The sequence below is a fragment of the Neltuma alba genome, unplaced genomic scaffold (assembly GCF_004799145.2).
Source record: "Neltuma alba isolate B1F8T4 unplaced genomic scaffold, ASM479914v2 tig00012683_pilon, whole genome shotgun sequence".
In the NCBI taxonomy this organism is placed as follows: domain Eukaryota; kingdom Viridiplantae; phylum Streptophyta; class Magnoliopsida; order Fabales; family Fabaceae; genus Neltuma; species Neltuma alba.
The window spans coordinates 109,863-136,508 of record NW_021637112.1 but is presented as its reverse complement, the minus strand read 5'-3'; the positions used below and the strand labels follow the sequence as shown (position 1 = coordinate 136,508).

At 34.7% G+C, this 26,646-nt stretch overlaps 1 protein-coding gene and 1 pseudogene across 3 annotated transcripts; both read right to left on the bottom strand.

Moving 5' to 3' along the window:
• Positions 1–338: 338 nt before the first annotated feature.
• On the bottom strand, positions 339–20,882 carry LOC114729825 (probable LRR receptor-like serine/threonine-protein kinase At1g53430). 3 transcript variants are annotated; one of them, XM_028916867.1, is made up of 25 exons: positions 8,200–8,515; positions 6,866–7,043; positions 6,521–6,592; positions 6,300–6,368; positions 6,113–6,184; positions 5,945–6,016; positions 5,733–5,804; positions 5,573–5,644; positions 5,396–5,467; positions 5,215–5,289; positions 5,043–5,114; positions 4,774–4,842; positions 4,556–4,621; positions 4,408–4,467; positions 4,277–4,315; positions 4,137–4,183; positions 3,647–4,023; positions 3,329–3,524; positions 3,105–3,242; positions 2,717–2,829; positions 2,436–2,646; positions 2,089–2,326; positions 1,776–1,926; positions 1,181–1,514; positions 339–696 (listed from the first exon to the last, which is right to left on the bottom strand). In XM_028916867.1, the coding sequence occupies exons 1-25, from the start codon at positions 8,312–8,314 to the stop codon at positions 692–694; spliced, it is 2,985 nt and encodes a 994-aa protein (XP_028772700.1). In that variant the 5' UTR covers positions 8,315–8,515; the 3' UTR covers positions 339–691. The 3 variants fall into 3 exon arrangements, with proteins under 3 accessions (XP_028772700.1, XP_028772699.1, XP_028772701.1); XM_028916866.1 differs by lacking the exon at positions 339–696 and adding an exon at positions 20,871–20,882 and having other exon boundaries at positions 957–1,514; positions 8,200–8,467; XM_028916868.1 differs by lacking the exon at positions 339–696 and having other exon boundaries at positions 957–1,514; positions 6,866–7,029; positions 8,200–8,319.
• LOC114729820 (probable LRR receptor-like serine/threonine-protein kinase At1g53430) lies at positions 19,271–26,573 on the bottom strand (annotated as a pseudogene).
• Between the last annotated feature and the right edge of the window lie 73 nt (positions 26,574–26,646).

Below are 26,646 nucleotides of genomic sequence, written 5' to 3'. Positions count from 1 at the left end.
TATGGGTACATTTCTATTGTGATTAGTAGTAGACTGTAGAATTGTTAGTCTTGTCAGTTAAAAATAACGTTTTGCCCACTGATTCATCGGATCCTCAAGTACTTATGATTCCCGAACGATGTGAAGGTCACCTTTATATTAAATTTAAATCATGTGTCTAAAATACTTTCTTTTTTTTCTGCTGAATGTCTAAAAATGATTTTTGCACTTCATTGTTTAGGGCCGAGAATGTCAATAGTATTATAGATTTAATTATAAGGTTTGGCCCAAATGTGAGTGATTAGGCCCAAGCCTATGCATCCTGTTAACCTCAAGCTCTGTGAAGGTTTAGGTCAAAAAAAAAAGAGCTCTGTGAATGGAATGAGATTGAACTTTCTGGATTCACCTTCTTTCCCTGTTCCGTCCCTGGCCTCTGGTTTGAAGCAAAGTGCGATTGGGAACAACACAAGGATGAAGTTTGAAGGAATTAAAAAGTTTGCAGTAGACATATCGAAGGAAAGAGCCACAAAAGACGACTCTATTCATCATTTCTTTATACTTCAGTCAAGGAGAAGCACCGTGAAATAGACTTCTTTTGCTTTGGAATTTTCTCTTCACTAGATCAAGGTACGCTAATCATATATATGACTATTGCATTTTGAACGTAGATGCTTGTTCTACCACTGCACATCGTAACTATATGTTGATCCTTTCATCCTTAAACAAAACAAGAAAAAAGCTGCTATCAAGAAATTGGCAACAAAAGAACATAGCCTATTGTTAAACTATATAAATTGTTGAGTACAAGCCTTGGGCTGTTCTGTTTTTGGGTTATAATATCGTACAGTTGCAAACTTTAGTTGGTAACAAATGCAATGTTAATTGATGCCTAATATAAATCAAAGAGTTGGAGCTATAACACTAAAATTGATTAAACTCCAGAAGAGAGAAGAAAAGGGGGAGAAACATAGAGAAACTATAAGAAGCAAAAGACAAACATCTTACTATTATTTACAGAGCTCTAAGTGTAATTATTGAAAAGTTAAATAAGATAAACCTAAATAATTCACAAACATAAATAAAAACAACTTATATTTTCAATATCATTATTATAACATAATACAAATTCTATAACTACGGTTTCCAACCATTAGATTTTAATCTTCAAGAAGCTTATTAGATGAAGAAAAATCATCCTTACTCGGAAGAGATATTGGGGAGTCAACCCATGACCCATCCGTTGACTTGCCTCTTTGTTCCGTACTTGATTGAGAGGCTACAAATGTCTGGCTGTCATACGACAGCATTTTGAACCTTGCATATTGATCTCTATGCTTGTTTATTGGTGCTTGGATTGGAGTTTTTCCCTCAAGCATGCTCACTACAGATGACATGGAGGGTCTGAGGGTGGGAGATAGATTAGTGCACAAAAGAGCCAAATTTAGCATTCTCATGGCTTCATCTTGGGAGTAGTTTAAACCAAGACGTGGATCCACCAACTCTAAAAGCTTTTCTTCCTCTTGGAGAACATAGGCCTTCAATGACATATAAAGATGTATGAATTAAGATTTCACCCACTATATACATTAGAAAAGACAAAAAAATTATCTTATATAGTAGTTTTTTCTTTGTTTTTATAAGTAAATTTAGCTAGGCATCTTATTATTTGATTTTGAAGGACTGCGAAGAGAGTGAACGTAGTATATATGCACCTAAATTCTCTTGAGAAATACTTCAATCATTAGAAACTCACTAGAGCCACAAATTTTTGCTAACCACAAAAAAATTTAATTTACCCAATCAAGAAGATGAACAAAGTCATCCATTGGCACGTAACTTGCGTTGCTCTTTCCACTAATAATTTCCAAAGCAACAACTCCGAAGCTATAAACATCTGCTTTATCTGTCAAGTAACCTCTCATTGCATATTCAGGAGCCATGTAACCACTAAAAAGAAAACATAGAGTGCCCACTAATTAGAGATTTTACTATATGAAATATTAACAGTTCCTAGGATCATATATGAGAGTAAGCCAGAAGTGTATAAAGAAGATAACCTTTTTACAAGTAATCAATCAAGCATATAATATAATATGGCACAATACATACATTGTTCCAGCTACTCGGGTGATGATGTGGGTATTTTCTCCTTCGTCAAGCTTCGCTAAACCAAAATCAGAGATTTTGGCATTTAGTTCTTTATCAAGTAAGATGTTTGTCGCCTTAATGTCCCTGTGTACTATTTTTAACCTTGACTCCTCATGAAGATAAGCCAATCCCCTTGCTATCCCAAGAAAAATCTTTACTCTTGTGGGCCAGTCCAAGTGTATCCGTTGTTCATCACAGCCTGAAAAGTTAAGAAAACAACTAAGAGAAGAGAAAATATGCCTTCAAGTTGCATATTTCAAATCAGAAGCAGGTATTTTACACAAACAACTTGTCAACGAAGCATTTACCAAAAAGTGCTCGAGCAAGGCAATTGTTCTCCATGTATTCATATATAAGCAACAATTGATTTCCTTCTATGCAACAACCGTAAAGCTTCACCAGATTTGGATGTTGCAAAGCAGATATCATTCCTATTTCATTAACAAATTCACGATTTCCTTGCTTTGACTTGGAAGATAGTTGCTTAATAGCAACGGCAACACCATCAGACAGCACACCCTGCCATTTAACAATTTAAATCAGTATAAGCATAAGTGGCATGCTACAATATTTTAGAATCTCGTGTTACCTTATACACAGGCCCAAAGCCACCTTCTCCTATCTTATTTGCAGGGTCAAAGTCATTGGTTGCATTTTTAATTTGTCTTAGAGGAAAATAACCGGTCTTCAGATCTAAAAGTTCTGCAACACGTGGAAAGGGGTATGTGTGAGCACCAAGCAAAAGAAAGAAGAAAGGGAAAGAGAGTACAAGAATTAAGACAACACAGTTTTAGCCATAAATGAATAAACCAAAACCGCATTTTTAGTAAAATGATCACCATTTTATCCTTTCCAAGATATGTAATTCATTGATGTATACTCATCCTTCTTTTTTACTGCTGACAAATTTGACCCTTATATTAGCACAATCTAAATCATGAGCGCCAAAAATAGTTTATTTTGGACTCCAATATTACCTCTATCTTTTGGATCTTCCCCACCAAGGAAACCCTTCTTTCTGAGGACAATGAGTACAAGTACAAGGAAGCCGCATGATCCAACCACAATTCCAACAATAGCTCCGACAGACAATCCTTTTGCAGGAACTTTGAAGTCTACAACCAGAAATGAATGCTTAAATTACTTGACATCAATGTAGCTTCTAAGAAACTAAGAAGTTAACAATATGAGAAATTCTTACTTGGGGTCACAGTGATGGCAGATATTAGAGGTCCATATACACCTCTTTGGGGAATTGCTGTAGTACCTTTCCCTGCCCAATATAAATGGATCTCCAAGGTGGTATCATTCACATCAACATTGAATTCTCTTGTGATGCCCTTACCAGCTCCACCAGCTTCCTTTGCAATGTTAAAATCTTTCAAGTATTTGAAACCCTATGAAAATACAATATTGAATTTATGTCTTCAAACACTGTTTTCTAGCAGAACCAGAAATGACGCAAAAATGTAGAACGCAAATGAAACGCTCCAGTAGAGTAAGGATCTTCGTCACTCACTTGAATTGAAACATCAAATATGCGAGTTCCAAGACTGTTAAATGTCTGGTCGTCAGAAAACATTATCTCAGCAAAATGGAGCCTTACTTTATAATTACCCTTCATCATACAGAGGCCATAGTACTTAAGTGATTGAGGGCTGAGACGTGCTGTTTGGTAGTATTCTGAGCCATTAACATTCAAAGAAAACTTATTTGTTTGTACACTGGCTACGTAATCAGCTTTATCATCATATATATATGTTCCTGTGCTGCTGTAAGCCCATTTGTCATCTTTTATATAGAAGTATGAAACGCCATTTTGATTGATATCTTCTTCATATTCATTCTTCTGAAACTCCATCTTGGGTCCTCCAGAATTTATAAACAATGAATGATCTGTATAATTAAAATATTATGATATGTTAACAAGGAGAAATTATCATAGCTTCGATTCTCAAAATTTTTATGGTTGCACGAAAGCATGATTCGTGCTCGAAGTCTCAACTCACACTGAGGTTTTCCTGGACAAGGTAGGCCCTTCCTCAAGCAAAAGGTTCTACAAGATTAATAGTTTGTTTCAATAGATTGTTTGGTGAGAAATATAACTAAAACTAACTTTAAAACAAGTATGACGTCAGCGAGAACTTACGCATTTCTTGTTGAAGATGAAAGACTGGAAGCTAAGTTCCTGTCCATCAATAAGAGGAAGTAGTTAGTAACAAGCATTAAAATAGGTCAATTTGAAATGCTCATTTGATCAATCAGCAAAGAGAACCTTACACTTGTAAGATCTGGCAAGTAGATGTAGAAGCCTCGGTAAAATTGTTGTAAGATAAATCCCTGAAAGAAAAATATAAGATTACAAGTTGTATAAAAGGTGACTCTAAAGACTTTGCAGACGCAAAAAATATGAAGGGAATAAGCTAACATCTTATATTTGCTCTGTAGGACCCATTCTGGTATTGCCCCACTCAGAGAATTGTTCGTCAGAAACCTACATCCATAAATAATATCAGTTCCACTGATGATACTAGCAAGTTAAGCCCAATGAAGACAAAGGGATCAACTTACCTAACATTATTATTGACAGAATATTCATATTTTTTCTATTACACTTTTTACCAACAAATTCAAATGCTTGCTTACATCTGATCAAAATTCAAGTTCTGAAATAAGTCAGGGATTGAACCGGTCAACTTGTTAAAACTCAGGTCCCTGCAAGAAAATGAAGCAGTTAAGTCACAAATAAGTAAAACCATGACAAATAACCAATTAGCTAGCCTGAAAAACCTAGAATACAATAATTATAGTGCAAGAAATGGTGAGAGGAAGCCTTAAATGCATCTATAATACAAAAAAGAAAAGAAAATTTCCGCAACTTTTAACAAATAAAATGCCCATACAAAGCAACTTACAAAGTCTTTAAGTTTTTCATTTCACCAATATACGTTGGAATGGGGCCAGTAATTAAGCAATTCCTTAATATCCTGAAGTCGTAGAACAGAGAAGGACATAAGCCGCTTCATATGAAACCTAAGAGAATAATATAGCTCTTGGTATAGCAGTTTTGAAATGTTTTCAACTCACAGTCGTTCCAAACTCATCAAATTCTTCAGATTAGGAAATGTCATCGTTGTTGTTCCTTTCAAGTCAGATATTCTCCTGATATCAAAATGTCTCATCAATCAAAAGAAAATAATTTTCTTTTGAATATCAAATACAATTTTACAGTTTATATGCTTAAAAAGGGAAATAAATAAACACTCACAATTCTTTCAAATTTGTCAACAATGATATGGTGGAAGGAATCGGGCCTTCCATGCCTGTGCCCTCCATATCCCTAACAAATACGTAAAATTCCGTTATAAAATGAAAAGGAATTGAGCATAACATAAATTTAGTTTCAACTCCAACAAGAAAAACATTTAAATGAAAGTATGCTCACATAGAGAGAATTTTGGTCCAGTTCCCAATCAAACTTGGTATCTTTCCTGATAAGGTACTCCCATCTATAGAACTGCAGAAAAGTTAGGCCTGGCCAACTATTATAGAAACGAAAATAAAAAGAACTGAATAGAACAGCTGTTTCACTTGATATTACTCACAAATCAATCATGTTCTTCAGATTTCCAAACGTTTCTGGTATTGTTCCAGTAAAATTATTTGCAGAAAGACGTCTATGGATTCGTAAGAAAACAAAGTTAAGTATTGGAAAGGCAAAATGAAATGCGCGCACATGTAGCCCCAGAATAAAATGGAAAAATTAGAAATTGAAACGGATTAACAGGTAGGTAGAAGAACATTCTGGGCAACTTACATTCTCCGTAAGGTGGGCAACTTTCCAAGACTATGAGGAAGAGGTCCTCCAAGCTGATTATCTTCTAGGTTCCTACAAGCATTCATACAAACTTATTCAGCTCCATTATCAACCACTTTTTTCTTTTTCCATTGTAAAGTGAGATTGACTTTGATTTCAAAAACTTACAAATCCTTCAGACTAGCAATTTCACCCAACTCAACGGGAATTGAACCGCTAATGCGATTCCCCGCAAGGGACCTAAAGCAAATGGACATTAATGATTTAAACTTCCATCTACATTTACAAATACATATAAATGGCGAATAATAGACTTTGTAGCTTGCATGTGGATTTTTCATATACTATGACTTACAGAGTGACGAGAGGGATATGCCTAAAAGACGTTGGAATTGGGCCACTGAGATAGTTGAGATAAAGATCACTGCTCATTACAGTAAGTTTCTGTCAGTTTCTGGCCATTTCGGATGCATTTCATGATGATTATGAATGCAAATAAGCAAAGTTGAACAAAAGGGAAAAGCTTACTGGGAAAAAAAAAAAAAACAAGAGAGAAGAAAAAGGATGATCACTTACAGTTCAGTCAAATGGGTGAGATTTCCAAATTCACTGGGTATCTCCCCTGCTATATTTTGGCTTTTCAACAGGCTACCAGTGACAAATCGTTAAATCACTAAACGCTAATCCATAAAATAACTTTTTAAAAAATTAAAATGTATATACATACCATTTAAAGAAATTAACCATAGCTTTGTGTATATATTAAAGACATTTTCGATCCCACAAATTTATGTTTTACTCTGGCTTTTTTAACATTATTCATTAATCAGAACGCTTAAGTTCAGCATCTTATAAGTTTCCAAATCATTTACTTATAGCAAAACTTCGAGGTTGAAGAATGGCAAGCAGAAGAAGACATACATATTGGTGACATGGCAAACGGTGCCGTGCTGGAAATTGCAACTGCAGGTGACATTCCTCGTCACTCCATAGGATGAAGCAAAGAGGTTATCAAATCCATCTCCATTAATACAAGATGTTGGTGTCACCTTCCACTTCACATTTGTCAGCTTATCAGATATTGCCTGTAAAGCCTTCACTGTATCACAATCCATAAACGCACACATCAATTACTGTATTAATTTGAGTTACGTATTTGGATACCAAAAAAAAAAAAAAAAAAAAGAAAGAAAATTGAAGTTTAACACATTTGACTCCTAGTAATTTAGTACTGGCATGGCCATGAGTTCAGGAATTTGAGTCAAAAGTCATGAAATAAATTACTAAGATCCATGCCTAATGGCTTCATTTTCTAGTTTACATTCCTTGAATCTGCAGCAGGATGTTATAATATTTTTGATAGGGACGTTTCGCATGTGAATGCTGAGTTTCTTTTTGACCTGAATGTGATGGCTGAGCCAAATCCGCGTTTTTTAAGCTTTGTTAGTTTGTCCTTTTCACTCCAAGAAAAAAAAAGAAGCCATTTATTTGGTGCTGGGAAAACAAAAAGAAAAGTTGCAATAAGATAATCCAATTGCATGTGAACGTTTATTAATAGATTTTTTTTTCTTGAAAAAATCGCAAAAAACGACCGCTGACTGAAATTGAAAAATTTCATATAGAACCCGTTCAAAAAAATTGTTATGAAAACTGAGAGTATTATTATAATAGGCCCCTATTTGTAATTTTTTCATTTCAGCCGTCTTTTTTAGTGATTTTCTTTTTTTTTTTGCTACAAAAAAGAGTGCAGAGATAATTTCAGAAGTCATGGATTATGATCAGAACCTTCAACCGTTTTGGGTAAAAACAATAATTGAAAGTTTCAATGGATTGAGCGAATGACTGGAAAGAGAAACCCATCAAAACCCAGATACAGTAAAGAGTTGAAAGTTTGTATAACCTGAAGTAGAAGTACATTCGAAAACAGGGGAAAGTGATACAAAAGTTAATCTTTTTTTGGAATCGACTTGCCCAATCATTCTCGATTTTTATCTTCTTTAATGCTATCTATATTCAATTATTATATGAGTGATGAAGCGCAGAAAAGGATAAAAGCAGTTTCTTTTTCTTTCTGCAGGAGTCCGAATACCAAATTAAAATAAAAAATTGCAGTGTTTATATGCCTTCCAATAATGAAACGTTTTGCAAATCAGAAAGATCTCCACATAAGGCAACATAATAGTACTGAAAAAGAGAAAGGAAACGGATGACAAAAACTAAAATGAAAAGCAGGGTCAAGTAGCGGAAGAAAGTACCTTCCTGTTGGGGTATGAGTTGAGCATTTGATGGAAAATCTGTGAAGAAACTGAGAAGCAGAAATCCAAAGAAGAAAACAGAGGGAGGTTTGGAGCTTGACATGGCAAACTCCATTAATTAGAATATCAGCAAGATTGGTTTTGAGTAAGAGGAAGTCCAGAATGAAGAAACAAGGAACAGATCAAAATTAGAGTTAAATGTGAGTGAGGCAGTCTCAGAATCTATCTTTTAGCAGATAATAAAACAAAGGGAAACCGGGAGGGAAGGCTTTGGCCTCTTTCCTTCTAGTGCATTTCCTTCATGTATGTCATTACAAGAAAGCCGAGGTGGGAGGAGATTTTGGTGGGCGAGCATGGGTCACCTCGGCTATGAGAGAGACTTTTAAATTGTTAAAAAAAGCTGGAGAGGAGCAGAGCAATAATTAATGATGAAATAGACAACCTTCACTGAGCATGAGACAGCTTACCCTTGACAACTACAAACCAATAGAAGGTGATTTGTTTTATAAAAAGAGAATTTAATTAATCTAAATAAAATAATTACACATTCAATTAATTGAAACAAAGTCTAAATAAATCAAAAGAAAAGATCGACCCAGAACATCTGAAAATTAGCGGAAGGTGATTGACATTATTTGGAAGAAGAACAATGAGCTGTAAGCCAATAAATATGTGCTGGTGAAAAAAAAAAGCCAATAAATATGTAAATGATTATTTGTTAACTAAGGTTACATATAATTTAAAAAATATTACAGTCTAAATTACAATAAAATTTACTTAAAATATCCTTCTTTTTTTCATTTCTAATCAAATCCATGCTCCACCTCCTATGGGTTTTAATTTGTTTTATTTTTCTTGTCCTTTTTTCAATCTTGTTTCCTCCTTTCTTGTTACTTTTTCCTTTTATTTCAAGATATTTTAAACTTCAGTTACATTATAAAATACTAAAATGTTTACTATTTTACAAAAAAAAAAAGGTCAAAACTCCTTCAATAGAAAATAAATTATGTAAAGACAAATTTAGAGATCCAGATGTAACTATTTTTTAATTATATGCAACATATCTTTAAATACGTGTAAAATAGAAGATATTTTTATACAGGTTGAACATGACTAAAAAAAGAGCTACACCCATTAAAAATAAGTTGTGCCCACTCAAAGATTTGAGTGTATCTTTACACAAATAATTTCTTATTAAAAACTTTGACCAGTTTTCTCCTATTTTACTATCCTACCATTTATTATTTCTTCTTGTAGTCAATTTTATACAAATTCATAATTGATTAATGGGCTCAACAAGTTGTGCGCGCGATTATGCATAATTTCAAAATGAATCAATCATTGAAAAGAAATAGTTGGTCAAAAAAAAAAAAAAGGGACGATAGTGATCGCGAAAAACACAGGGAGATAAAAGAAAAAATTTACTACTATCTTAAAAAATTATTAGTATTTTTTTAATCCTTATATAATGCTTAGTTAAAACAATTTGTTTTGGTCGTCTCACTCATTCAATATTTTTCCACTGAAACAATTCTTATTATTTTCACAAATTTTCTCATTCTCCTTTTCTTTCTTTGGAGCATTTTAGAAAAAGTGGCTTACAATTTTTATTTTTTCGTACAACAAATCCAAAAATGTCATTTTCATAAAAAGTGTGGGGTCAAATGCGGTGGCGCCTGCACTGTTTTCATTGTATTATTGGACCACCTTTTGACTGTTTACTGTTATTTTCGGAAGACAATCTCTTTTGATCAGCACAACAGAATTGACTCCCCATCTTTGTCTAAAATTGAGAGAATTACTATAATGTCTTAATTAAAAAAATATAATCATTAAAAAAATCTTAATAATAACAAAATAACTTGTAAAGATAAGTTTTTAAATAGAAAATAACAACTTTTAATTATCTTTTTTCAGATCTCGTAATAATTCACCTTTAAAATTCTCATGCATGAACGAACGTGGAGAAGAGGAGAAAGTCTTACCCCTCCATCTCCATCTGGAAGCCTTCCCTTTTTGAAAAGTAAATGGCACATTCATTTCCCGTATGGGAAAATTCGTTTAAGATAAGCTTAACTATTTAGTGACCCAATCATAAAGTGCATCACATTTTGTGATCCGTCAAAACCCGGATACGGTAAAGAGACGAAAGTGTGAAAACGGGGGAAAGGGACGCAGAAGTTTCAGTCCTTTTCAGAGCCAACTTGCACTATCAAACACCTTTTGTAATGTCATCCATGTCTAATTGTCTATACGAGGGGAAGCGGTTTTGTTTTTTTTTGCCGCAGCGGTCCGAATATTAAAAGAACATCAAAATAGCAGAACGTTTATGTGTCTTTTAATAATTGATCGTTTGGGAAATGAGCAGGAGCTATTAATGACCAGACTCGAATGAAAGGCAGACAGCAGTGCTGAAGAAAGTACCTTCTTGTTGGGGTATAAGTTGAGCTTTTGATTGAAAACCTGTGAAGAAACTTAGCAGCAGAAACCCCAACAAGAATACAGAGGAAGGTTTGGAGCTTGAAATGGCAGATTCCATTGATTGGAAGACCAGCAAGGCTTTGCCTAGAGCAAGAAGGATTTACAGGAGGGAATGAGAGTGAGTGGAGTTTCACCTGTAACGGGTTATACAATAGAGATATATATATATATATATATATATCCCTCGCTCCTGTTTATAACGTAGAGAAGAGAGAATTTTTTTGTAGTCTTATTTATAAATTATCTCATTAAATTTTTATCTTTAATTTATTATAATGTAGATAGTTATTTTTTTAAAAGTTTATGTATTAAATAGGAATAAAATTAAAAAATTATTATGTTTGAAAAGAGGATTAATACAGTTTAAAATTTTTTTTTGTTTTATGTAAAGTTGTTCTATGTGAAATTGAAAATACTTACAGGACCAGAGGAGCGTGTGTGTGTGTATAATCAAATCATCATTACAGAGTAAGTAACATGTAAGATGAATTATATGCCAAGGAAAATGATTAACTCTTCCGGGTAGCATGAATTTTGGCACACGGTACGGAACTTTATTATTATTTTTTCCTTTTTTAATAAAAAAAAAATTGGATGGAGTTATGCCCAAAAGTTAAGGCCACCAGGGGCCGCCGGAGCATTAACTACTTACTGATTGTGCCCGTTTTAGTCATAAATAGAAGAATGTGTGTGTGGTCCCAACGAAGTCTTCATTGTCGTGGTCAAAATAAGATCACCATAGATCAACCAATGTGAATATTAGGTTAGCTGTAACATAGTCGCGATTCGCCAACATGACTTTATAAATCCTCTTCCGATATTTAATATAAGACTTAATTATTGTGTTGATTTTGTTTTTAAATATAAGATTTATTTTTTATATTTATCAATTTTTTCTAAATTATCCCTATAGATACTCCTTCATCTATAATCAAGAATTGAAAAAATTTCAGAAGAAGAATATAAAATTATCATTTCCTAATTCAAGCATTAAAGAATTAAAAATGACATAAAGAAAATAGTGTTTGATATGATATTTTATAAATATAGTTAAATGACTAAAACACTTTTGTATTATATTTGAAAAAATAAGCTTTCAAACTTATCATTATCTGCATATTTATTATCATTAGTTGTTCAATACTTGTTACTGTCAGTTCAAAACTTGTTAATAAATAATTTTTCATTGTCAATATATTTCTTGCCATATATTATTCAACACTTATTATTACCAGTTCAGAATTTGTTAATAAATTTTTTGATATAGCATTTTAGTTACTTAACTACGTTTACAAAATATCATAACAGGCACTATTTCTTTCTCCGTCATTTTCAACTCCTAAAGTGTTTAATTTAAAATATCATATTTTTTTAACTTCCTTATTTGTCATATTTTTCCGTGTGTACACACACGCACTAGAAGTGGGGCGGAAAATAATGAATTTGGAAATATTGCGCGTTAGCATATTAAAAAGCTGACTGATGGAAATCCCACGGGGTTAGGTCGACTAGTTGGGGTCGTCCTAGCTTAACCACAGATCTCGGGTTTGAGACGTGGGAACGCAGCACTCCAAGGGGCCAGGAGACGCCGTCCGTATGGATCCTTGCAAGCCCCCGAATCCGGATTAGTCTGGGGACGTTGTCAGAAAGACGCCTATTTCCCTGGAATACCGGATGGAGTAATCCAAAAAAAAAAAAAGCTGACTGATGGATCATGGAATTGATCCCTTGTCGGTCACCTAAACAAGAGAAAGTTAAAAGTAAATTATATGCTTGAGGCAGCACTAATGGATGCAAAATGGCATATTACAAGTTGCCATTTTTTCTCGGCTCTTTCCTTTGACCAAACCAAAAATCCTCTCATTTCCCCTCCAAGTACGCTGGCTGGAACTTGCAAAGAAGGCAAAACAAAAATTAAAAGCAATAGACAGACAAGGTGATGGAAGAAACTCTGTTTTTCTCTGTTTTCTGGATCCAAAAACAGAGGTAAACAAATTAAACGTTGAAGTAGCAAAAGAAGATAGTGTGTGCGCGTGTTTATCAAAGTTAAATTCTAACTAGCTTTCTAATAATTTAATGTCCAAGATGGCGAGTGGACGAAGAAAAATCATCGCCTAGATACTTGAAAGAGACGTTGAGAAGTCAACCCGCGACCCATCATCTATTGACTTGCCTCTTGGTCCCATGCTTTCTTGAGAGACTATAGATGTCTGGCTGTCATATGACAGCATCTCAGAGGCTTTGAACATTTCCTGGCTTGAATCCGTCGGCTTCATTATTTGTTGCGTGGATTGCAGGTTTTCCTTCAAGCATGTTCATCACAGATGACGTAGAGGCTCTGAGGGCGGGAGAAGGATGGGTGCATAAGAGAGCTAAGTTGAGCATTCTCATGGCCTTATCTCGGGAGTAGTTTGATCCATGACGTGGATCCACCAATTCCAAGAGCTTTGCTTGTTCTGGGAGAACATAAGCCTTCAATGGCATGCAAAGATGTATAGATCAGTATTTAACCAAAAACATGAGAAAAGAAAAGGAAACTATATTGACTCTGGCTTTTTGTCTATACAAGTTAAGCTTGGCATGTCATTTCGTTATGAAAATTCTTTTACTACTGTTTAGATTTTAAGACTGCCAAGGGAGTGAAAGTAATATGCACCTAAATTCTTGAAGCGGTACTCCACTTATTCGAAACTAGGAGGCATAGAAAATTTTAATCTACCCAATCAAGAAGATAAGCATTCTAAAAAAAATGTGTTGTAATTGTTATTAAAATATTTAAAATAAAGACTAATTTGGAATTTTAAATTTTTTTTTTGAGATTTTTCAATATAAAAACTCAATTTTTTCTTGGGAAAATGACAGATAAAGAAGGCTGAAATAATAAAATGCCAGAATGGGAAGCTAAGCAAATGTATTACCAGATAGGGAAGTGTTGCCTGATTTGGGATTATGCAAATGTTGCACAATTACGAAACAGCCCCTGTCAATCAGCGTTTGAAAGCGGAGAGAGAGAAGGCGCGCACGAACACTCGTGCACTGACTGTCGTGCTTCCTGGTTTCTCGCTTCCACCATCCCCATTGTTGCCCTAAAAACGCCGGCAAGCTGGACAGTTGAGGACCCCGAAATAGTGTGTGCGTAAGAGAGCAGAGGAGTTGGAAGTGGAAGGGCGTGCTGTTCGAAGGGCGAACGTGGTCGCGTCTGACTGATTGTGTGGAAAGACGAAGGTTGGCGCACGGTGATTCACCATTACAGTTAACAAGCATCAACAGCATTTCAGTGAGGTAAGTTCAGGCATTTAAGTTTCGTGCTGTGGTCGACGTTTCTGGGTGAGTTTGGGAAGCAATGATCGGGCAATATTTAGATATGATGCGATGAAGTTTGTGAATGACAGGAATGGCGATTAAGGGTTTATGCTGAGTCGCTGTGGCAAGCTATTCTGTTTTTAATAACGTAGTTGAGAACTGGAAAAATGGGTTTTGAAATCAGTAGGAAAATTGTCTAATTGACTGGAAAAATTATATGAACAACTGGAAATGACAATAACATACTGGTAAATGACTATGATCGAACCTAAAATGACCATATTCATAGTAATGACCTTACTGTCTGAATGAGTGGAAAGATTATATGAATAAACTGGAAATGACAATACCAAACTGGTAAATGACTATGAAGGAACTTGAAATGACCATATTCATACTAATGACCTTACTGTCAGACTGTAATGGCCATGTTGGTAATGACAATGAATTAAGTGGAAATGACCATATTCATAGTAATGACCTAACTATTAGTCTGTAATGGGCATATTGGTCAAGCCAGGATTGGTTGGGAAAAAGCCAATGTCTCCCGTGATATTTGCAGAAGTTCCCCAGCAGAATAACCTGTCAGTTTTGTCAAATTCGATTTCTGTGGGGTAAATGCACATGTCAGATGTGTTAACTAACTGTGCTGATATTGTTGCGTCCACAGGAGGGATTGTGGGGTGCACTGCATGATGTGGCTGAGAAGATGGGAACCTGGTGTGACCCTTACCAATATGCCCATTACAGACTAACAGTTAGGTCATTACTATGAATATGGTCATTTCCACTTAATTCATTGTCATTACCAACATGGCCATTACAGTCTGACAGTAAGGTCATTAGTATGAATATGGTCATTTCAAGTTCCTTCATAGTCATTTACCAGTTTGGTATTGTCATTTCCAGTTTATTCATATAATCTTTCCACTCATTCAGACAGTAAGGTCATTACTATGAATATGGTCATTTTAGGTTCGATCATAGTCATTTACCAGTATGTTATTGTCATTTCCAGTTGTTCATATAATTTTTCCAGTCAATCAGACAATTTTCCTACTGATTTCAAAATCCATTTTTCCAGTTCTCAACTACGTTATTAAAAACAGAATAGCTTGCCACAGCGACTCAGCATAAACCCTTAATCGCCATTCCTGTCATTCACAAACTTCATCGCGTCATATCTAAATATTGCCCGATCATTGCTTCCCAGACTCACCCAGAAACGTCGACCACAGCACGAAACTTAAATGCCTGAACTTACCTCACTGAAATGCTGTTGATGCTTGTTAACTGCAATGGTGAATCACCGTGCGCCAACCTTCGTCTTTCCACACAATCAATCAGACGTGACCACGTTCGCCCTTCGAACAGCACGCCCTTCCACTTCCAACTCCTCTGCTCTCTTACGCACACACTATTTCGGGGTCCTCAACTGTCCAGCTTGCCGGCGTTTTTAGGGCAACAATGGGGATGGTGGAAGCGAGAAACCGGGAAGCACGACGGTCAGTGCACGAGTGTTCGCGCGCGCCTTCTCTCTCTCCGCTTTCAAACGCTGACTGACAGGGGCTGTTTCGTAATTGTGCAACATTTGCATAATCCCAAATCAGGCAACACTTCCCTATCTGGTAATACATTTGCTTAGCTTCCCATTCTGGCATTTTATTATTTCAGCCTTCTTTATCTGTCATTTTCCCTTTTTTCTTCCCACTCATTCAGGATTTTTTTGCCCTAAATAATTCTTGTTAATTTCACAATTTTTCTCATTCTTCTTATCATGAATATTTAATGCTCTCTTTCTTCCTCTTTGTAGTGTTTTAGAGAAAGTGACGAACATTTTTTTTTTTTTTGAGTAGGATGGTATCGCTGCCTCAGGGTATCCCAGCCACAAACGGCCAGACTAATCCCAGGTGCACTCGCAGGTATCGAGCCCATGACATGGTAGGGAAGGCGCCTTGCGTTCCCATTTGCGACCAGTCGGACCCGACCGTTGCAGGCAGTGACGAACATTTTTTTTTTATAGGAGACAAATATTTTTCATGCAATAAATTCAAAAATGACATTTTCATGCGTGGGGTCAAGTGCGGTGTCGCTTGCACTATTTTCATCCTATTATTGGGCTACCTTTTGACAGTTGCTGTCTATTCTTTTGCTGGTTAAAAATAAAAGTACACAACTCAGGTTTATTAGGTTTAGAGCATCCTTTCATACTCATAAAACACCTGTAAAGAAATTAATAAATTATCTATTAACAAAATCCTCACATGTATAATAGAATCCAAACACACAACCTTATAAGTCATGAGCGAATTGTTGTTTATCGTTATTTTGAAAAGATATTATCTTTTGATTGGCACAAGAGAATTGACTCCCAATCTTTGTTTGAAATTCTCAAGGACGAACGTAGAGAAGAAAAATCATATCCCTCCCTCTCCTGCCGGAAGCCTTCCCCTGTCCAAAGCAAGTGGCACATTCGTTTCCTATATGGGAAACTTTTTTTTTTTAAGATAAGCATAATATTTAGTAACCCAATCATAAAATGCATCAAATCTTTTGTAACCCATCAAAACTCTGATACAGTAAAGAGATCAAAGTTTGTATAATCTGAACTAAAAACACATGTGAAAACAGGGGAAAGTGACGCACAAGTTTCAATCTTTTCTAGAACCAACTAGCACTATCAAACAATTTTTTGTCAAATCATTCTTAACTTTCGTCTTCTTTTTAATGCTATCCATATCTAGTTATCTATACGAGTGATGAAATGCAGAACAAGTTAAAAGCAGTTTTTTTTCCCCCCTGCAGGGGTCCGAATATTAAAACAATATCAAAATGGCAGAGCGTTTATATGCCTTTCAATAATTGATCGTTTAATTTGAGAAATGAGCAAGAACTATTAGTCACCAGACTCAAATGAAAAGTAGAGAGCAGTAGTGAAGAAAGTACCTTCTTGTTGGGGTATGAGTTGAGCTTTTGATTGAAAGCATGTGAAGAAACTTAGCGGCAGAAATCCCAAGAAGAATACAGAGGAAGGTTTGGAGCTTGAAATTGCGAATTCCATTAATTGGAAGACCAGCAAGGTTTTGCTTAGAGCAGAAAGGATCTAAGACTTATTTGTAGTGGCTTATGAGCAGCACGCGAAATAAATACATGAGAGTCTTGTTCTGACTGACTTTCGTGAAACGTGTTTATAAACCTGTTTGGAATAGTTTAAAAGTAATCGTGATTTATAAATACGAGATAAATATGTGAAAAGAGTTTTGTCTCACCTTACATAAAATATACTTATAAGTTATTTTTGATTCCGTGCTAAGTAGGGTATAAGCAGATCCAAACAATGCCTTAATGGAGGAATGAGAGTGAGGAAATATACTATATATATTTATATATATACTTAAATCATCATTATAAAGTAACTAGCATGGAAGGTGAATTATGTGTCAAGGAAAATAATTAACACTTGCAAGTAGCATGAATCTTGGCACACGGTATGGAGCTTAATTTATTGCTTTTTTTTTTTGGTACAAAACACTTACTCAAAAATTAATCTCAACATGATTACTCTGATTCTGTATTATAGATTAACATTCAAATTTAGGATCAACGCAGAATTTTCTTAAAATTTAATGTAATTCTGTATTAGTAATTAATTTCATTTTCTTTAAAAAAAAACAGTTGTCAACATAGAATAGGAGATAACATAGAATAACAACAACATAGGTTAGGTTATGGCTCTAGTGAAACTTTTCTTTCCCTCTCTCTCTCTGTTTTTTTTAAAGGATGGAATTATACCCAATTAACTAATTACTGATCGTGTCGGTCTCAGTCATAAATAAAAGAACGCGTGGTCTTTAATTATAAAATCTTTATCATCCTTGTCAAAAGAAGATCACAATAGATCAACCCTCGTGCAGATCAACCAATATGAATATTAGGTTTGCTCGAACAGAGTTACGATTCGCGAAAATGACCTTATAAATACTTGTTCCGAATCTTTACTATAATAGCTCATTTGATTTTTATTTTGATCTTAAATATAAAATCTTAATCCACTCTGTCTCTCATATTTATTCATTTTATTCCAAAATAATCTTTATAATAATAGTAGTTTTAGCCAGTACACTTGATTAGCAAGAATATTTTAGAAAAAATAACATCTATTTATTACAAATAACTAATTTAACTAATTTTTTTAATTTACTCAGATTAGTCAATTAACTCTTATGTTAAGTATTAGAAGTAGTATTAGGTTAGATCAACCCTCGTGGAGATCAACCAATATGACGGCTGCATTTTGAACGTAGATCCATGTACTACCGTACACATAACTATATGTTGATCCTTTTATCCTCGAGGGAAAAAAAAGCAAAAGAAAAAGCTGCTATCAACAAATTGGCAACAAAAAAACGTAGCCTATTGTTAAACTAAATAACTTGGTGAGTAGAAGCATTGGACTGTTCTGTTTGTATTGTAATATCGTACAGGTACAAACTTTAGTTTTTTTTTTTTCCTTTTACACCCGATATCCCAAGCCAACTCCAATTTATAAGAACTCAACGAGTTCAAATTAATCCGGATTCGGGTTCAATTGGCTCTGTATGGGGGAGACCGTAGCCGGTTGTACTGCTGTGTTCCATGCCTCAAACTCGAGACTGTGATTAAGCTAAAACAACTCCAATCAGTTGATCTAAGTGCTCAGAATTTGGTACAAACTTTAGTTGATAACAAATGCAAAGTTAAGTGTTGATTGATGCCTAATATAAATCAGCCAGTTGGAGCTATAATACTAAAATTGATTAAACTTCTGAAGGATTTTTTTAGGTAAAAACACCACATTTGATAATTAAAGTTTAAGCGTACATTCAGAACTTGGTACATGACTCCAGGAATTCCATTTGACATTGTATAAATAATTACTCTACAATTCTTTTTCCCCAAGCTCTACTATTCTAGTTTACTCCTTTACTGAAGAATTGAAAAATACATGCAAGTTTTCTTCCTAACTGATGAACAAATCATGCATAAAAGGAGAAAAGAGAAGAACTGGAGGAGAAACAAAGAGAAACTAAAGGAGAAGTAAAAGACAAATGATCTTAGTATTATTCAATGGGCTAAAAGTCTAACATCAAAATAACCCAAGGGTTATTTACAGAGTTACAGAACTCTAAGTACAATTATTGAAAATTTAAATAAGTTAAAGCTAAATAAAGACAATCTATATTTTAAAATAAACATAATTATTATAACATAATACAAATTCTATAACTACGTTTCCAATCATTAAATTTTAATCTTCAAGAAGCTTGCTAGATGAAGAAAAATAATCCTTACTTGGAAGAGATATTGAGGAGTCAACCTATGATCCATCCGTTGACTTGCCTCTTTGTTCCATACTTGATTGAGGGGCTACAGATGTCTGGCTGTCATATGACAGCATTTGGAACCTTGCATATTGGTCTTTGTGCTTGTTTATCGGTGCTTGGATTGGAGTTTTTCCCTCAAGCATGGTCACTACAGATGACATGGAGGGTCTGAGGGTGGGAGATAGATTGGTGCACAAAAGAGCCAAATTTAGCATTCTCATGGCTTCATCTTGGGAGTAGTTTGAACCAAGTCGTGGATCCACCAACTCTAAAAGCTTTGCTTCCTCTTCGAGAACATAGGCCTTCAGTGACATGCAAAGATGTATGAATTAAGATTTTACGGCCTACACCAAAAAAGAAAAACAATTCTCCTATAGTAGCTTCTTTGTTTTCACTTTTTATAGGTAAATTAAGCTTGGCGTCTTACTATTTGATTATGAAAATTTATTTAGTACTGTTTAAATTTTAGGATTGTGAAGAGAGTGAAAGTAGTATATATGCACCTAAATTCTCTTGAGAAATACTTCACTCACTAGAAACCCTAGATACAAAAAAAAAAAAAGTAATTTACCCAATCAAGAAGATGAACAAAGTCATCTATTGGCATGCAACTAGCATTGCTCTTTCCACTGATAATCTCCAAAGCAACAACTCCAAAGCTATAAACATCTGCTTTATCTGTCAAGTAACCTCTCATTGCATATTCAGGAGCCATGTAACCACTAAAAATAAAACATGTAGTTCCCACTTAGTAGAGAATTTACTATATGCAATATTAACAGCTTCTAGGATCAATCAAATGACTTTACTGTATGAAGAAGATAAACTTTTTACTAGTAAACAATCAAATATATGATTTAATATGGCACAATACATACATTGTTCCAGCCACTCGAGTGATGATGTGGGTATTTTCTCCTTCGTCAAGCTTTGCTAAACCAAAATCAGAGATTTTGGCATTCAGATCTTGATCAAGTAAGATGTTTGTTGCCTTAATATCCCTATGTACTATTTTCAACCTTGACTCCTCATGAAGATAAGCCAATCCTCTTGCTATCCCCTGAAAAATCTTTACTCTTGTGGGCCAGTCCAAGTGTATCCGTTGTTCATCATAGCCTGATAAACCAAGAAAACAGCAAGAGAAAAGAAAATATCCCTTAAATTTGCATATTTCAATTCAGAAGTAGGTATTTTACACAAACAGTCAAACAACTAGTCCACGAAGCATTTACCAAAAAGTGCTCGAGCAAGACTATTGTTCTCCATGTATTCATATATAAGCAATAATTGATTTCCTTCAATGCAACATCCGTAAAGCTTCACAAGATTTGGATGTTTCAAAGCAGATATCATTCCTATTTCATTAACAAATTCACGATTTCCTTGCTTTGACTTGGAAGAGAGTTGCTTAATAGCAATGGAAACACCATCAGACAACATGCCCTGCCATTTAACAATCTAAATCAGTATCATAGCATAAGGAGTATGCTATAGTATTTTAAAATCTCATGTTACCTTATACACAGGCCCAAAGCCACCTTCTCCTATCTTATTTGTAGGGTCAAAGTCATTGGTTGCAGTTTTAATTTGTCTTAGAGAAAAATAACCTGTCTTCAGATCTAAAAGTTCTGCAACATGTGTAAGGGGATGTGTGTGAGGGAGCACCAAGCAAAACAAAGAAGGAAAGAAAGGGAAAGAGAGCATAAGAATTAAGATAACATAGTTTTAGCCTAAAATGTGCAAATCAAAACTGCATTTTTAATAAAATTATCACCATTTTATCTTTCTCAAAATATGTAATCCATTAATGTATCTTCATCCTTCTTTCTGACAGCTAGCATATTTAACCTTTTTATTAGCGCAGTCTAGATCATAGGAGCCAAAAATAGTTCATTTTGGACTCTAATATTACCTCTGTCTTTTGGATCTTCCCCACCAAGGAAACCCTTCTTTCTGAGGACAATGAGTACAAGTACAAGGAAGGTGCATGATCCAACCACAATTCCAACAATAGCTCCAACAGACAACCCTTGTGAAGGAGGTTTAAAGTCTACAGCAGAGAAACAAATGCTTAAATTACCTGACATCGATGCAGTTTATAAGAAAATAAGAAGTTAACAATGTGAGAAATTCTTACTGGGGGTCACAGTGATGGCAGATATTAGAGGTCCATATACACCTCTTTGGGGAATTGTTGTAGTACCTTTCCCTGCCCAATATAAATGGATCTCCAAGGTGGTATCATTCACGTCAACATCAAATACCTTAGTGATGCCCTTACCAACCGCACCAGCTTCCTTCGCGATATTAAAATCTTTTAAGTATTTAAAACCCTGTGAAGTTACAATATTAAATTTCTAGCTTCAAACTGTTTTCTACCAGAACCAGATATGACATGTGATAAAAATGAAAGAAGTGATTGAAACACTCTAATAGAGTAAGGATCTTCGTCACTCACTTGAATTGAAACATCAAATATGCGAGTTCCAAGACTGTTAAATGTCTGGTCATCAGAAAACATTATCTCAGCAAAATGGAGCTTTACTTTATAATTTCCCTTCATCATACATAGTCCATAGTACTTAAGTGATTGAGGGCTTAGGCGCGCTGTTTGGTAGTATTCTGAACCATTAACACTCAAAGAAAAATCATTTGCTTTTACACTGGTCACATAATTAGCTGCATCATTATATATGTATGTTCCCGTGCTGCTGTAAGCCCATTTGTCATCTTTTATATAGAAGTATGAAATGCCATTTTGATTGACATCTTCTTCATATTCATTCCCCTCAAACTCCACCTCGGGTCCTCCAGAATTTATGAACAATGAATAATCTGTATAATCAAAATATTATGACATGTTAACTAGGAAAATTATCATAGCTTAACAAAATTTTGGCAGTCCATGAAAACACAATTGATGCACAAAGTATTAGCTCACACTGAGGTTTCCCTGGACAAGGTAGGCCCTTCCTGAAACAAAAGGTTCTGCAAGATGAATAGTATGTTTTAATAGATTGTTTGGAGAGAGACGTATAACTGAAACTCATTTTTAAACAAGTATGCCATCAGCAAGAAATTACGCATTTCTTCCTGAAGATGAAAGACTGGAAGCTAGGTTCCTGTCCATCAATAATTGGAACCAGTCAGTAACAGGCAATCAACTTGAAATGCTCATGAAATTGATCAACAAAGAGAACCCTTACACTTGTAAGATCTGGCAAGTTGATGAAGAAGCCTCACTAAAATTGTTGTAAGATAAATCACTAAAAGAAAAAATGAGATTAAAAGTTTAGTTTCCTCATTAATATGGAACATTGTAGTTGCATAAAAGGTGACTCTAAAAACTTGGCAAATGCAAAAAATAAGAGGGGAATAAGCTAACATATTGTGTTTGTTTTGTAGCACCCATTCTGGAATTGCCCCACTCAGGGAATTGTTTGTCAGAAACCTACATCCATAATTAATATCAGTCCCACTGATAATACTAGCAAGTTAAACCCAATGAACACAAAGCAATCAACTTACCTGACAATTGACATTATCACTGACAGAATATTCACACCCTTTCTATTACACTTTTTTACCGACAAATTCAAATGTTGCTTACATGTAATTAAATTTCAAGTTCTGCAATGTGTCAGGGATTGAACCGGTCAACCTATTAAAGCTCAGGTCCCTGCAAGAAAATGAAGAAGTCAAGTCACAAATTAGTAAAACCACGACCTACAATCAATAAGCCAGACTAAAAACCTAGAATACAATAACTGCAGTGCAAGAACTGGTAAGAGAAAGTCTTAAATGCATCTATAATACAAAAGAAAAGAAAATTTCAACAATTTTTAATAAATAAAATGCCCATACAAAATAACTTACAAAGTCTTTAAGTTTTTCATTTCACCAATATACGCCGGAATGGGGCCAGTAATTAAGCAATTCCTTAATATCCTGAAGTTGCAGAATTAAGGACGACATGAGCCACTTCATATGAAAGCTAAATGAATGATATAGCAGTTGAAAAGGTTTCAACTCACAGTCTTTCCATGCTCTTCAAATTCTTCAGATTAGGAAATGCCATAGTTGTTGTTCCTTTCAAGTCAGATATTCTCCTGATATCAAAATGTCTCACCAATCAAAAGAAAATAATTTTCTTTTGAACATTAAAGTCCCAAACAATTTTACAGCGTATATGCTTAGAAAGGGAAAAATAAGCACTCACAATTGTTTCAAATTTGTCAACAACGATATGGTGGAAGGAATCGGGCCTTCCATGCCTGTGCCCTCCATATCCCTAACAAAAACATAAAATTGTCTTAAAAATGAAAAGAAATTGAGCATAACATGAATTTAGTTTCATCTCCGACAAGAAAGACATTTAAATGAAAGAATACTCACATACAAAGAATTTTGGTCCAGTTCCCAACAAATCTTGGTATCTTTCCTGATAAAGTACTCCCATCTATAGAACTGCAGAAGGATAGGAGCGATCAGAGTATTTAGCAAAGGCCTAGCCATCTATTATAGAAACAAAAATAAAAAAGAACTGAATAGAACAGTTGTTTCACATGATATTACTCACAATTCAATCAGGTTCGTCAGATTTCCAAACGTTTCTGGTATTGTTCCAGTAAAATTATTTGCAGAAAGACGTCTATGGATTCATATAAGTATCCGAAAGCCAAAGTGAAATGGCACATATATACATACATATGTATATATAGCCGCAGAAGAAAATGGAAAAATTAGAAATTGAAATGGATTAACAGGTAAGTAGAAGAGCACTCCGGGAAACTTACATTTTACGTAAGTTGCTCAAATTTCCAAGACTACGAGGAAGAGGTCCTCCAAGCTGATTATCTTCTAGGATCCTACAAGCATTAATACAAACTTATTCAGCTCCATTATCAATCCATTATCAACCACTTTTTTCTTTTTCTTCCATTGTAAAGTGAGACTGGCTTTGATTTCAAAAACTTACAAATCCTTTAGACTAGCAATTTCACCCAACTCTGGGGGGATTGAACCACTAATGCGATTCCCCACAAGGGACCTAAAGAAAATGGACATTAATGATTTTAATTTCCATTTACGAATACATATACATGGCAAATAATAAACTTTCTAGCTTGCATGTGTATTTTTCATATACTATAACTTACACCGTGACAAGAGGCATGCGCCTAAAAGACGTTGGAATTGTGCCATTGAGATAGTTGAAGTAAAGATCACTGCTCAGTACAGTAAGTTTCTGTCAGTTTTTTGCCATCTCTGAAGCATTTCATGATGATTATGAATGCAAATAAGAGAAGCCCGACAAAAGAGAAAAGGTCACCAAAAAAAAGAAAGGAAAAAAACAAGAGAGAAAAAAAAGGGATGATCACTTACAGTTCGGTCAAATGGGTGAGATTTCCAAATTCACTGGGTATTTCTCCTGCTATATTTTGGCTTTTCAACAGACTACCAGTGACAAATCGTTAAATCACTAAACGCTAATCCATAAAATATTTTTAAAAAAAATTAAAATGTATATACATACCATTTAAAGAAATTAGTCATAGTCTTGTGTGTATATTAAATACACTTGAGTTCCTAAAAATTCCTATTTTAACTTGACTTTTTTTAACATTATTCATTATATCAGAATGCTTCAGTTCAGCATCTTATAAGTTTCCACATCATTCACTAATGGTAAGTAGAAGAAGACATACATATTAGTGACATGGCAAACGGTGCCGTTTTGGAAAGTGCAATTGCAAGTGACATTCCTGGTTACTCCAGCGATTGAAGTAAAGAGGTCATTAAATCCATCTCTTTTAATACAAGATGTTGGTGTCACCTTCCACTTCACATTTGTCAGCTTATCGGATATTGCCTGCAAAGCCTTCACTGAAAACACACACACACACATCAATTACTGATTAATTTCATCTGTGTTACTTCTTTGGATCCCACCAAAAGAAAATGAAGTTTAACAGATTCGACTCCTAGCAATTCAGCGCCGGCATGCGCTTAAATTCAGGATTTAGAGTCAAAAGCTATAGAATAAGTTACTAAGATGGATGCCTAATGACTTCATTTTCTTGTTTATATTCCTTGAATCTATCGCAGGATGTTATAAAATTTTGGATAGGGACGTTTTTTTTTTTTTGGTGAAATGGATAGGGACGTTTTGCACGTGACTGCTGAGTTTCTTTTTGACGTCAATGTGAAGGTTTGACCCAGTTGGCGTTTTTTAGCCTTTTTATTTGGTACCAGAAAACAACAGGAAAAGTTGCAATAAGATAATCCAATTGCTTGTAAACGCTAATTATTAAATTTCTAGACTGTTTTTTAACCCCCCCCAAAAAAAAAAGAAGGCCAAGGGGTGTTTAGGTAACCCTAAAAACATTTCTCATAAATATTTTTTTTGTAAATCGAAACAAACTCCTCCACATATTTATTTTGTATATTATAAAAACACTTTTAAAATTACTGTTTTGTTTCTATCTAAACACCTGCAAGAGACTTTTGTCCCCCTTTTGGGTAAAAACATTATTTGAGAGTTTTAATAGATAGAGTGAATGACTGGAAAACAAGATGAGAAGGGACGATTAAACAATTTCTGAATCCTGATGGACCAAGAAAAACCCAGATACAGTAAAGGGATGAAAGTTCGTATAATCTGAAGTAATAGTACATTTGAAAACAAGGGGGAAGTGATGCAAAAGTTTCAATCTTTTTGTCACCAAAGAAAAAAAGTTTCAATTTTTTTGTTGGAACCAACTTGCACTATCTAACAACTTTTATCATATCATTCTTAATTTTTATCTTCTTTTTAATGCCATACATATCCAATTATCTATACGAGTGATGATGAAGCGCAGAAGTTGAAAGCTGTTTATTTCTGCAGGGGTCTGAATATTAAAACAAGACTAAAATAGCAGAGCCTTTATATATGCCTTACAATAATTGAACGTTTGAGAAATGGGCAAGAGCCATTAGGAAAAGGGAAAAAAAAAAAAAGAGGAAAAAAAGAAGAAGAAGAGAAGCAACATATTACATAACAATACTAAGAAAAGCACACTGATGACCAAACTGGAATGAAAAGCAGAGACCAGTAGCAAAGGAAGTACCTTCTTCTTGGGGTATAACTTGAGCTTTTGATGGAGAATCTGTGAAGAAACTTAGCAGAAGAAATCCGAAGAAGAATAAAGAGAAAGGTTTGGAGCTTGAAATGGCAAATTCCATTAATTGGGAGACCAGCAAGGTTTGTTTACAGTAATATGAGGAAACAAGAAGGATTTAGTGGAGGGAATGAGAG

Excerpts from the sequence above, each read along its gene's own strand:
- LOC114729825 (XM_028916866.1), bottom strand. The coding sequence starts at position 8,314 with ATGGAGTTTGCCATGTCAAGCTCCAAACCTCCCTCTGTTTTCTTCTTT. Across the intron at positions 4,184-4,276 it reads TCATCTTCAACAAGAAATGC|AACCTTTTGCTTGAGGAAGG; the intron begins GTAAGTTCTCGC and ends TTAATCTTGTAG. Across the intron at positions 2,830-3,104 it reads GGAAGATCCAAAAGATAGAG|AACTTTTAGATCTGAAGACC; the intron begins GTAATATTGGAG and ends CACGTGTTGCAG.